The sequence below is a fragment of the Astyanax mexicanus genome, chromosome 1, assembly GCF_023375975.1.
Source record: "Astyanax mexicanus isolate ESR-SI-001 chromosome 1, AstMex3_surface, whole genome shotgun sequence".
Taxonomy (NCBI): domain Eukaryota; kingdom Metazoa; phylum Chordata; class Actinopteri; order Characiformes; family Acestrorhamphidae; genus Astyanax; species Astyanax mexicanus.
In genome coordinates this window covers 18,607,935-18,622,001 of record NC_064408.1, presented here as the reverse complement: position 1 = coordinate 18,622,001, position 14,067 = coordinate 18,607,935, and the positions used below count along the sequence as shown (strand labels likewise).

The 14,067-nt window shown below is 37.3% G+C and overlaps 1 protein-coding gene across 1 annotated transcript; it reads right to left on the bottom strand.

The window, feature by feature from the left end:
- Nucleotides 1-303: 303 nt before the first annotated feature.
- On the bottom strand, nt 304-13,563 carry prpf4 (PRP4 pre-mRNA processing factor 4 homolog (yeast)). Its single transcript, XM_049473934.1, has 14 exons — nt 13,374-13,563; nt 12,200-12,394; nt 9,581-9,767; nt 9,371-9,458; nt 9,200-9,279; nt 7,598-7,691; nt 5,750-5,844; nt 5,545-5,603; nt 4,441-4,564; nt 4,252-4,341; nt 4,049-4,171; nt 3,260-3,367; nt 3,048-3,166; nt 304-732 (listed from the first exon to the last, which is right to left on the bottom strand). The coding sequence occupies exons 2-14, from the start codon at nt 12,360-12,362 to the stop codon at nt 539-541; spliced, it is 1,524 nt and encodes a 507-aa protein (XP_049329891.1). The 5' UTR covers nt 12,363-12,394; nt 13,374-13,563; the 3' UTR covers nt 304-538.
- Nucleotides 13,564-14,067: the final 504 nt, after the last annotated feature.

Genomic DNA, 14,067 nt, shown 5'->3' with positions numbered 1-14,067 from the left:
TTTCATATGGATGACCATCTCTTTAACCACCTTTACCATCAAAGACCAGCTTAGACAATCTGAAACAAGCTACCAGCAAAATCTGATCTTGAACTGGATTTTTCTGCAGGGATATCATGCAGTACACCTGTGTAGGAGCATGTTTGTGTTCCAACCACTAACCTATTTATTTGTTTTCATTTGTTTCATCTGTCCATACATAAATTTACAGTACCCACCAGAAATACTCATGTTCACATACTATATACCAAAATTCAGTACTTCACAGCAGGACAAACAGACCAGTGCGTCGACTAAACCATTAAAAAGGACTCTTGTTTTTAATAAAGGCAGTACATGAGGATCAACAAAGACAAAACAACTGAAATAAACCTTCCAAGCATTCAAATCATCTACACAGTTGTGTTGATCACTACATAAAAGAAATATGACAAACTTATTCAAATGGAATTAAAATGCTGTAAATAAAAACAGAAACATCGTCAATCACTCTAATGCGTCCGCTCCAATAAAAAACACACAGACAGGCTTGTTGTGCTCATTCAGAAACCCAGAGTTTGAAGGTGCGGTCGTAGGAGCAGGTGGCAATTAGTTGTCCATCAGGAGACATATCTAGTCCCATAACCTTGCCCTCATGCCCTGCCAGGGTCTTTAGAGGAGACCAGCCAGGGTGCGTCCACACTTTCGCTGTATTGTCATAAGCACCAGTCAGCAAGAAATGACCATCCGTTGCTGGAGGACAAAAAGAAAATGAAAGAAAATGTTCAAATATTTATTTTTATTTATCATCCAAACCAGTGGTTATATATTCAGGTCATTAAATAAAATATAGATAAAGAGAGAAAAAAAGTGTGCAGAAGAGAAATAGCTTGGCAAAAGTTGTGAAGTTCTTATATATAGAGTAATAACAAGTAACGACTTGATACTTTGATTCACAGCAGATCTCAAAAAGCATGACTCTGGCCTGATCTAATTTAATGAAGTTTTTGGACCGTCAAAATCGGACGACATGTTCTGGGAATAAGTGGTTTTCAACCCCAAGTCATACATTTCTGATGCAGTTAATCATGTGCAGTTAATTATGGGTTAATAATGTACCCATGGTGTCAATGACTATAGCTCAATCCCTTCAGTCTTACTGTTTTACACACAATTTTTTGTTCTCCATTTCCTAACTATCCCCCAGTATATATATATATATATATATATATATATATATATATATATATATATATATATACACACACTACCGTTCAAAAGTTTGGGGTCACATTGAAACATCCTTATTTTTGAAGGAAAAGCACTGTACTTTTCAATGAAGATAACTTTAAACTAGTCCTAACTTTAAACAAATACACTCTGTACATTGCTAATGTGGTAAATGACTATTCTAGCTGCAAATGTCTGGTTTTGGTGCAATATCTACATAGGTGTATAGAGGCCTATTTCCAGCAACTATCACTCCAGTGTTCTAATGGTACAATGTGTTTGCTCATTGGCTCAGAAGGCTAATTGATGATTAGAAAACCCTTGTGCAATCATGTTCACACACCTGAAAACAGTCTAGCTCATTACAGAAGCTACAAAACTGACCTTCCTTTGAGCAGATTGAGTTTCTGGAGCATCACATTTGTGGGGTCAATTAAACGCTCAAAATGGCCAGAAAAAGAGAACTTTCATCTGAAACTCGACAGTCTATTCTTGTTCTTAGAAATGAAGGCTATTCCATGCGAGAAATTGCTAAGAAATTGAAGATTTCCTACAACGGTGTGTACTACTCCCTTCAGAGGACAGCACAAACAGGCTCTAACCAGAGTAGAAAAAGAAGTGGGAGGCCACGTTGCACAACTAAGCAAGAAGATAAGTACATTAGAGTCTCTAGTTTGAGAAACAGACGCCTCACAGGTCCCCAACTGGCATCTTCATTAAATAGTACCCGCAAAACACCAGTGTCAACATCTACAGTGAAGAGGCGGCTGCGGGATTTTGGGCTTCAGGGCAGAGTGGCAAAGAAAAAGCCATATCTGAGACTGGCTAATAAAAGAAAAAGATTAAGATGGGCAAAAGAACACAGACACTGGACAGAGGAAGAGTGGAAAAAAGTGTTGTGGACGGATGAATCCAAGTTTGAGGTGTTTGGATCACAAAGAAGAACGTTTGTGAGACGCAGAACAAATGAAAAGATGCTGGAAGAATGCCTGACGCCATCTGTTAAGCATGGTGGAGGTAATGTGATGGTCTGGGGTTGCTTTGGTGCTGGTAAGGTGGGAGATTTGTACAGGGTAAAAGGGATTCTGAATAAGGAAGGCTATCACTCCATTTTGCAACGCCATGCCATACCCAGTGGACAGCGCCTGATCGGAGCCAATTTCGTCCTACAACAGGACAATGACCCTAAAAACACCTCCAAATTGTGCAAGAACTATTTACAGCAGAAGCAGGCAGCTGGTATTCTATTGGTAATGGAGTGGCCAGCGCAGTCACCAGATCTGAACCCCATTGAGCTGTTGTGGGAGCAGCTTGACTGTATGGTACGCCAGAAGTGCCCATCCAACCAATCCAACTTGTGGGAGCTGCTTCTAGAAGCGTGGGGTGCAATTTCTCCAACTTACCTCAACAAATTAACAGCTAGAATGCCAAAGGTGTGCAATGCTGTAATTGCTGCAAATGGAGGATTCTTTGATGAAAGCAAAGTTTGATGTAAAAACAATGTTATTTCAAATACAAATCATTATTTCTAACCTTGTCAATGTCTTGACTCTATTTTCTATTCATTTCACAACGTATGGTGGTGAATAAGTGTGACTTTTCATGGAAAACACAAAATTGTTTGAGAGACCCCAAACTTTTGAACGGTAGTGTATATAGAATGAACTGAGGAGTACAGAACAGGTTTTTATGAATTTAGAATAGAAAGGATTTATATATAAACCTATAATATGTATAATATCTTCAGATGATTTATAGGTTTATTGATCCAATTAAACTAGCTCATTTTAAATATTGGTGTTTTAGGTGTTCCTTTTATAATTTGCTAAAACACTTACGTTGAAACTTGACTGAAGACAGTAGATTCTGATGAGCAGGGATTGTGTATATGCACCTTCTCCTCCGCAGGTCCCACACTTTACATGTGTTGTCTCCACTCCCAGTGGCCACATGAAAACTACATAAAGCACATTTAGATTCAATTAAATCCTAAAGAATAAATGCACTGAAATTACATTTTTGATCAGATAAAAATCTCAGTCTGTTTTACCCGTTTGGAGAGAAGTTGATCGCGTAAATCTCTTTGAGATGCCCCTCAAGGAACATGACGCAGCGTCCAGTCCTTAAGTCCCATATGCGACCAAATGAGTCCAGACCACTGAAAACACAGGATATTGACAAATGACAAGAAGTATTGGCTACTAGCTAAGCTGAATCTTTTAAATGAAGCATAATGGGGGAAAAAACACTAAACAAGTTGTACCTATTAGTTCAAAAAGAGCTCTTTGCTCAGTGGAAAAAAATCTGAACTATATGAACAATACAATTCACCTAAAATTAAAGTCTTGTGGACAAGGATCCATTAATCAATAGCTTTAAGATAAGATTGCAATGGTATACTTGTTTTAAATATACCAGGTTATTAAAATCTATGGTTATCATTCCTCATACATTTACTTAATACTGGTTATAGAGAAACAAATCCTTATTTTATTTATCCAAAAGATAGACTTTTTTTTTTTTTTTTACATATATTTCATATTTTAAATCAGGTTTATTGTCTAAACCACAACCTAATGTATAATAATAATAATTACAACAATAATCTAATAAAAAATAACTTTAACATAATAATAATTACAACAGCAAAATAAGGAATAAGATGAAGAACTTTAACATTGATCAGACTTGAAAGAATATATTTTTAAAATGTTACTGAACACTGAAATACCTAAACAATTTGTGAGAAACAAATATTTAGTGCTTCCAATATTTGGTTGTGAAGCTGAGATACAGGTTTGTTGTTTAGTACTTCAGTAGTTCAGTATTTTCTTCTCACCTAGTTCCTGCTAATGATCCATCTGGATGGAAATCTATGTCATGGACGCCTTTACTGTGGCCTTCCTGATGAAGAATCTCCTCCTGTGCCTCAAGATCCCACAGTCGCCATGAGTTATCATAACTACAGGTAAAGAAAATGGGTTGAATATCCTGTAACTTAAAGGAATGATGAATACATGAGAAAACCAATTTTTTACTTACCAAGTTGTGCCTAGAAAGCGTCCAGAAGGATGCCATGCTACACGAGACACCCTGACTGAGTGGCCTTCGATGTCTGCAATAGGCTCATCACTACAGATAAAATACAGTCATTGATTAAAGTTGGTATGGGATTCAAAACACAACAGAATAAAGCAATAAAACTAGAACACTACATCTAAAGCCACTAACCTGTCCAAACTCCACAGTTTAACAGATCCATCTGCAGCACAGGAAGCCATGTTGACATTTGACTCCTCCAGAGTGAGCGTGGCCTGTGGATGGAAGCTAATGGCTCCAACATTGGTGTTGTGGCCTACAGGGAAAGATTTGAATATTATAGAATGTTAGGTGGCCAATGTACATCTGGGTTCATAATGGTGGGTGATTTTTATGATTAATTCGGCTAATTCGAATTACAGTTTTAATGCGATTTTAAAAATGGAGTAATCGCAATTTTACATAGACATCATTTTAATCGAAAATATCTGAAGACGCTACTAATTCCAAAGTGTTTATCCATCTTACCTTGGTTACCGGTGCCTCACACAGACCAACGCATGCATATTTTGTGAATATTTCACTCCAAAATATATATATTTTTTATTTCTATATTTAGCTAGAAATAAAATCTACCGTTTCTAAAAACTGCAGCGTCATCACTCTCCGGTGAGAATCCGTGTTTAATGGTGGAAAACAATAATATAATCTTCTTCAGAGTTTCCTCTGTGACTCATTTATTGCGTTATTTCAAAATGTTCAGGTCACAAACCTGCGTTCTGAAGTATAATCCAGCCTCCGACTGTGTCTTGAGCTGTCTGTTCACGAGGTCAGCGCGTGTTATGAACGCATGAGCTTGTAAACAATGTTTTGAATCACTGATTCACTCATTGAGTCGAACCCAAAGTATCTGAACACCCAACACCAATTTTTTTTAATCACACAGCACTAGTTAAGTATTTGGACAGTGGAAAATGTATGCATTTGTAGATCACCATAAAAGTGCAGGGTTAACATGAAGCAGCATTACTTTTTTTTGATGGGGAAAAAAATCAGCCTGTATGAGACTTGTATCTTTCAGCTTGTCCAGAAATGCATGTATAAAGCAGGTTTTTAAGTGTGTCTTAAAGCACAAAGCAAGATATCTCAATTCTTGCAAAATGTTAGGAACACAGAAACAAATAATGTAAAAAATAATGTAATATAAAATGACTGGTTTATGATCTAGATATCAACAATAAGGTGTTTTCTTATGGTCTAGCCTAGAACAATTTATTGTGAAGCACTACTACTTACCCCTTAATGTACGAACAAGGCTACAGTCTGGGACATTCCAGAGTTTGCACAGGCCACTCCTAAAAAAAAGAAAATAAAAAAAGTAAAAAGTAGATGTTAATACTCAAATTTTTTTTTTTAAACTAAATACAATAGTATACAATATTAAAAACCTGAAAAACATACATAAAGAAATACATAAAGACAAAAAAGAAAAAACACATACCAAGAGGCAGTGACCAGCAGTTTGGAGTTAGGGCTGAACTGGCAATAGGATATTGGACGATCATCTCCAATCTGACTGCAGAAGTTGTTCAGGTTCTGATAAAATAAAAAAAAAGTGAAGAAAGCATTACACCAGTTCTACAGCGGTAATTAAGTACAGGTGCTGGTCAACGAATTAGAATAATTTGAAATAGTGCAATCATGAAATTCTTTGAATGCATTTTTTTGTGCAGAAAGCAAATCAGGTGTTCACCGCACCTGTCCTACTCGTTAGACTAATCACAGAACTCGTTACCTGGAAAAAAAATTGCTCAGCTGAGCTTTCCAAAAGGCCCATTTAGGCCATTTAACTGTGACACTGTTGTTTTATTGAATTAGAATAATGGAGAAACCGTTTCATTGAATTAGAATAATTTTTATTATAATTACAATCATCACTTTCTCAGTATTTTGTGGCTGCCCCCTTGGCTTGTATGACTGCCTGAAGTCTCCGCGGCATCGATTTGACCAGCTTGTCGCAAGTTTCCGCACTCACAGCTTCCCAGGCAGTGGCGATGTTCTGCTTCAGTTGGTCCAGCGTAGTAGGCTTTCTGTCGCGAATTTTCCGCTTGACGATGGCCCAAAGGTTTTCAATGACATTGAGGTCAGGCGAGTTGGCCGGCCATGCCAAAACTTCAAGCTGTTTTTTAGTGAACCAATCTTTGGTCGACTTTGCCGCATGAGCCGGTGCAAGATCCTGTTGAAATATGAAGTCTTCTTCGCCGAACTGTTCCTCAACAGTCGGAATCAGGAACGTTTCCAGAACATCTTGATATACGGCAGCATTGACAGTCTTCTTGAGGAAGCAGAGTATCCCTACACCTCGAGCGGACATGCATCCCCAGACCATAACGCTCTGGGGAAACTTGACGGATCTTTTCACGCACTCGTGGTTGTAGGTTTCGCCACCACGACGCCAGACACGAGGACCTTGGTCACCGAAGGAGATGCAGAAGCGTGATTCGTCACTGAAGACCACTTTCTGCCAGTCTTCAGCAGTCCACTCGCCGTGTTCTTTGGCCCACTTCAGCCGTTTCTCCATTTGTTTCTTGTTCAGCATCGGTTTTACTGCTGGAACGCGAGATTTGAAGCCGAGTTCGCGCAGACGACGGTAAGTGGTTGATCTGGAGACGTCAGCGCCGGTCTGCTTGTTCCACAAGTCGGTGAGCTCGAAAGTGGACTTGAACCGGTTGCTGACTGCGATCTTTCTCAGCTGCTTGTTGTCGCGAGCAGAAGTTTTTCGGACGCCGGAACAGTTGGTTCGCTTGCTGCAGTTTTTCTTGAGAGCTTTGCAAACGGAAGACTGGCTGATGCCGAGCTGCTCAGCAATTTTAGTTTGGGCCAAGCCTTGTTGGCGAAGGGCTTGAATTTGAGCCACTATTCCGGTTGAGAGGTCGCGCTGCTTACCCATGATTGATTTTACAACTTAGAAATTCTACTCAACCCTGACTACTAACCTAACCTATACTGCACAGTGAACACTCTTCACAGAAAACAAAAATTCGAGCATTTATTCTAATTCAATGAAACGGTTTCTCCATTATTCTAATTCAATAAAACAACAGTGTCACAGTTAAATGGCCTAAATGGGCCTTTTGGAAAGCTCAGCTGAGCAATTTTTTTTCCAGGTAACGAGTTCTGTGATTAGTCTAACGAGTAGGACAGGAATAGGAACACCTGATTTGCTTTCTGCACAAAAAATGCATTCAAAGAATTTCATGATTGCACTATTTCAAATTATTCTAATTCGTTGACCAGCACCTGTACTACAAAGGAACGTTTTTCAATCAGCTCAGTAATAACACCCTACCCTGAGGGTCTTGTGAAGCTCCTGTTGCCGTACTGTTCGTGTAGACTCTGGAATTTCTTTGTGAGCGCGAGCTTTGTCCAACCTCTTCACAGCCCTGAGGAAGGAAGCACACAGAAAAAAAAATGTATTCATCAAATGCTACTAGCTACAGTTACAGAGATGTGTACATCTACAATTACAATGTTGTCTCAAATACTGAACATTGAATGCAGTCTTGTATATGGTAGAAAGAATGTGTGTTGAACAAATGTTTGGGTTAGGACTGTGTATATGTGTATATATATATATATATATATATATATATATATATATATATATATATATATATATATATATGTATATATATATGTATATATATATATATATATACACCGGTATATATATATATATATGAGTGCACTCAACAACAATGGTGGAAAAGTAAAGCAAAAACATTTCTCCCAACCTCTGGTGACAAACAAACAATAGGCTTGGATAGTTTTCTTTAGCATCATTAACAAAATTAACTTTATCAGTTCTCCTTGTTAGGGGTGGGCGATATGGCCCTAAAGTAATATCACAATATTTTATGGTATTTTTGCAGTAACAATACTCTTGGCGATATGACAAAATATAGAATAATTTTTTTCTTCAAGAATACACTACTGCAACAAAATGAAAATTAAGTTTTATTTAGAGGTCTGCACTCCCGCGGGAGTTTGCTTGAGCACCTGCCCATTTGAGTCTTTCTCACCTGAATTATTCCGCCAGCACTCACTCCCTCACCCCCCCCCTCCCCCGTTCTCACCTAAAAAAATCCGCTAGCAGTAAATTTCATTCAATTCCTATAGGGACCGCGGGGCGGGAGCGGCAGAAATGTGTATCTGGCGGTGGGTGTGGGATTAAAAGAAGCGATTTTTGGCAGGAGCGGGCGGTAACGGGTCAAAAACACACGGGAGCGGGTTTAAAAAAGCAGTCCCGCTCAGACCTCTAGTTTTATTATTGCATACGATATGATATGGCACACCCCTAACTGAGATATTTAAATAACACAATTTTTTTTTTATTTCTAACAGAAATCAATGATCCAGAATGTCATGATACAAATAACGCACTCCAGGATTAAAGTAAAATAGATAGATATAATCTGTCTCTAGTAGATATATAATGGGAAATAAGAACAGTGTTTTTTTTTGTGCTAAAAACAGCAAAATTAGTACCCTGGTGTGATAATTAGGGGTGGGTGATAAAGCACGGTATTTCAGTGTATAGTATCGTTCACGATATTCAAAAATGTTGGTGATATCATCACGTACGATACGATATGACACACCATGACATACTCTTTTTTTTTTCCCCCTAATTCTCTCTCTCTCTCTCTCTCTCCATTTACCCACTGGAACAAGTGCTTATTTATTGATTTGCTGATCTCAACTACATGCTTAATCAGGTTTCTAATACCTACAGCTAGTTATTTATTTATTTTTCTTTATTCCTGGGTTTACCTGATTTATTTCCCAAAAACTGATTTTTTTTTGTGGCCCGCCACGTAATAGCTTGGAAAACATCTGGCCGGCAGCCAAAACTAATTGCAAACCGCTGCTTTAGGGCTTTTTTGCTTACCTAGGAAGTGAATACTTGGCCAGCCATAGACGTGCCTCCTTCAGGGTGTCAGGGCCCTCGTGGTACCATGTCTGCTGAGACTGAACAAGACACAAGAACAGGATGAGTTAACAGTTTATGGGGAGGGTGTGTTTCTCATATGTGACAACAACGAGAAATGAGCCCTCATACATCCTCTTGAGAATGCTTTGCTTTCTCTTCATCTTTCTTGGATTTCTTCAGGGCATCAGGACCCACTACTGACAAGACGTTCCTCAACCTGTGAAGAAACATTTGATTAACTAATTAGATGGAGAATTAAATTAAAGAGACAGCCAGTGCACAGGCAAACTAGACTCAATTGTAATGATTGATAGTAGTATTGATGCACTGTGAACTCACCTCTCTCGTCTCTCAGCAGGGCCCTCGCCAAACAGTGTAATCGGTTCTCCCAGAGCACGCAGGCAAGCTTTGACTTCAGCATCATCAGTAGAGACTGTAATCTGCCGGGCTCTTTTTCTGCGCTCAAATTCAGCCAAGACCTCCGCCTGCCTCTCATTCACACGATCCTCGATCTCCAATGACTCACCTGGAAAATAAACCCACAAATTGCACTTATTGGAAATAAGATGAGAATGAATAAACAGACAGAAAACTGGAAAAGCATTACTGACTTCATATACCATTTGACATATTTCTCAAATATATACATGTTAGTATATATTTAGATATTATCATATCTAAGCAACACCAACTGATTATTTTCCTTAGGTAAAAAAGAACTATCATAGGAAACCAGACAAATATAATTTAAACCTAACAGGACATATTTGTGAATGAAATTCCATAGAATTTTACCTAAGTTGCCAACATGTCATTTTAATATCATATGGCAACATTACTTAATAATGAAGTTTTTGAACAAAACCAGAAAACCAGAAAGACCTTCTGACTGCGTTATAGCAACACTGTAAGAAAGCAGACAGCACTGTGTGTTTGCTGTAGGGCTGGCCCGAATAGCGTTTTTTGAGCTCCGGATATTCGGCACTGATTCGAAGCGAATATTCGAATATTCGTTTTTAAAAAAAGAGGTAAAAAAAATAAAAATAAAAAAAGCAAATCACGGCCCCTTTAATCCACTGAAAAATGTTCAATTTGCTCTGACTGACGAGACATATTCACCCCGGATTTTTGGTGTTTTTATCCCGGATTTTTGTGTTTTCACCCCATATTTTTTCTGTGTTTTTAGCCCAGATTTCTTTGTGTTTTCATCCCGGAATTTCTGCTGCCCCACACCGCGGCTTATCCGCTGCGTAAGCAGGCTAGGAGGCTGCTGCTGCACGGTTTCTCCGCTGCGCAAGCCAGCCCAGTAAATTGCTGTTTGTGTTTTCACACTTAGGCTATTTGCTTAAAAAAACAAACAAAAAAAACGTTTGTTCAGGAAGTATTTTATATTCTTAAACATTGTTAATTATATTAGAGGACAGTCATTGTAAACTGTACTTGGTCTATTTCGGTTAAAGGATTGTGCAGGGCATATTACTGATTTTGTATTTTTGCACTTGGGCTATAAGCTCAATATTAAATATTTCGTTTGTTTAGAAATTATTTTATATTTTTAAACCATGTTAAATTATATTAGAGTAGAGGAAAGTCATTGTTAATGACGTTATTGTACTTGGTCTATTTCGGTTTAAGCATTGTGCAGGGCATATTACTGATTTTGTATTTTTGCACTTGGGCTATAAGCTCAATATTAAATATTTCGTTTGCTTAGAAATTATTTTATATTTTTAAACCATTTTAAATTATATTAGATAAGAGGAAATTCGTTCAGACATCATTTTTGTAGGCCAGGCTTTTGTAACCGATTTAGCCCCTACTGTTGCCACATTACCCCTTACGTTTTATTATATAAATCAGTTTCGAAGAGCCTGCATTTTTTTTTATCATGTATAATAGAGGTCTGTGCGAGACTGATTTTTAAACCCACTCTTCCACGCTCCCGCGTTTCTGTCTCGTTACCGCTCCGCAAAAAAATTGCTTCTTTTAATCCCGCGCCCGCCCGCCACATACACATTTCTGCCGCTCCCGCCCCACGTTCCTAATATAAATTAAATAAACTACATTTAATGCTTAAAATTTACTTTATTTATTAATTTGCTCCCGCATCGTCTGGATTAAACTCCCGCTCCAGCCAATAACAGTTCAGTTCTGTCCCGCGCGCAAGATATTCTGACGGGACCCGCGAGAACAGAAGTGGTTAGAGTGAGGTGGAACTCTGGAAAGGAGGAAAAAAACGAATATCCGAATACCAAAATTAAAAACCGAATACCTACTCAACGAACGAATATCCGAATACCCGAATATTCGGGTCCAGCCCTAGTTTGCTGGGCAGAAGATTTTCTAGTGTTTTATTTGTTTTACACACACACACACACGTACAAAAGAATGTTCACATTTCCATATATATATACATAAAAAGTGAATATTAACTACACAAAATAGTTACACAGAAAACTAACAAACAAAGAAATAATAATCTAGTGTGTCCTAGACACCTCATCACCTCTATTCAATCCTGATTTTCCCTTGCACAACTTCCTCCACTGTTCAATTTAATAGTTAGGATTTACTGTCTTTAATATTAGTTAGATAATGTTTTGTTCACTCGTTTTTTAAACTGTGTTTTGCTATCAGTTTTAGTTAATGATTCTGGTAAATAATTCCACTCTTTAATAGCTCTATAAATTACTGTTTTGCACATGTAGTTAGTTTTAGCTTTTGGTAATCTGAAATAATGTTTGGTTGAATATCTGTGGTATTGGTTTCTCTCTCTATTACTTGCTCTAATTGATGATAAAAATCCACTGGATGTTGTTGCTCTTGTGTATTCTTTATGAATCTCATACCTTTTAAACTATAAAACATTTTACCACAGTGTCTCCATCTTAAAACATTATAGTGAGTTAATGAGTTACATTTAAATAAATATTTTCAAGCAGCTCTGCAAGGTCTTACCACTGGAGATGTTAATATTTCCAGCCTCAATTCCAGCTTTAATAGCATCTTTCCCAGAGCCTGAGGATCCCTCACGGCCAAGACGCTCCCTCTCCTTTTCTTCAAGACTTCCATAGAAGATCCGAGACCTTTTTACCAGAGGGGCTTCATCTTCATCAGACATCTTTCAAGGGGCTCAACTGAGTTCAGCACCACCTGTTTGAAAGAAAAAAGGTTTTAAAAGGTTTAAACTGGGTTTAACTTACAGGGGCTCCATAAGAATGAATGTTCTATTTTATGCCAACCATCAATATTCACTAACTAGCAGCTCTGCGCTTGCGCTGATTCACTTTTTCCATTTTTATTGTGTTTCATGATAATTCTGTTTTCCATTGGTGTTATACAATCTAAACTCACTCTTATTGTTTAAGTGTTAATTGAGATTTTAATATAAATTATGAAAAAACTATGTCATTATCCTATATATTTACAGTGATCCAAACATCTATCCACATATCCTACCTAGACTTGTCGACTACTTGTCTTACCAGCTGTTCTATATAAGCAGCTTTATTAACAGAGTTAAATACTCTTTATAACGTATTGGAGCACCCAATCACATTAAACAATAAATAAGTATTATAAATAACTATACAGTAGTAATATATTTAATAATTATCAAAATAGTTATAGAGAATATGAATAATCTTAACAGAATAAAGTATTTTAGATAAATAAATGCCCTATCTTACAGGGACTAAACAAATTGGCAATGCACAAAGAATGAATATGAAAATGAAGTCTAATGTCCATCAGGTGTTTATGTTTATATGTGCAATGTTTTACAAAATAAATGTTTTTTTTTATATATTGGATAAACAACCTAAGCTCGCTCACTATAATAATAATAATAATAACAATAACAATAATAATAATAATAATAATTAACAACTAAAATTTTATTGTCTTGAATCTTCCTTGATACAGTGATTTAGGCTACCACAATAACTACTTTACCTACACTGCCGGCTGCATGTTCTAACATGGTGCTTTTTGTATTTTTACCTTTAAATAAACCCTAGAGTAGCACGTTTTTACAAGATAGCACAACTCAAACGAACACAGGCGCTACAGCTACAGTAACGTTACTAAAAAGGCACCAGTGCAGACAATTCAAGACCAAATCAGCACCAACCTGCCCGAGAAAACACTTTAATCCAGCTGTTTTTGAGTTTACGAGCCCTTCTACTGAAACTACACAGCGTCCAGGAAACGAAGAGGCTTTTTACAGCTTATTTAAATCAGAATCTGAAGTAAAGTTGTGGTTCATAGTCCCACACTGCCCACTCCGACACAACCACCACGATCTGAGCGGCGCGCAGGAACTCGTCACAGCTTTGAACGGAGAAAAGCAGCGCTGCTCGCCGCAGCGACATCTACCTACCGGAGACTGGATCTGGAGGACTGAAGCGGGGATTTTATAAATATGTTTTCAGCTTTCAGATCTCAAATATGGCAAAGAAAACAAGTTTATAAGGTTTTAAGTTTAGAAATCAATAGCGGATGGAAAACCCCGAAAATCTTATAATTTTAATAAATAAAATTTAAATAATTTAAATAAATATTATATAAAAAAAAATCTTGGCATGTTCTTCTTCACCAGTCTTACACACTGATTTTGGATAACTTTATGTCACTGCTGGTGCTAAATTGCAAGCCGTTCAGCTTGGTTTGATGGCTTTTTAAGTGGTCTTTTATTATGCCAAAATGCATGAAAACTGTGATTAAAAACTTTTTATTTCTAAACTCTTAAAACTTTATTATTATGAACATCTTTGCATTATTTTGCATTATATAATAATATTATTATTAATAATAATAATAATAAT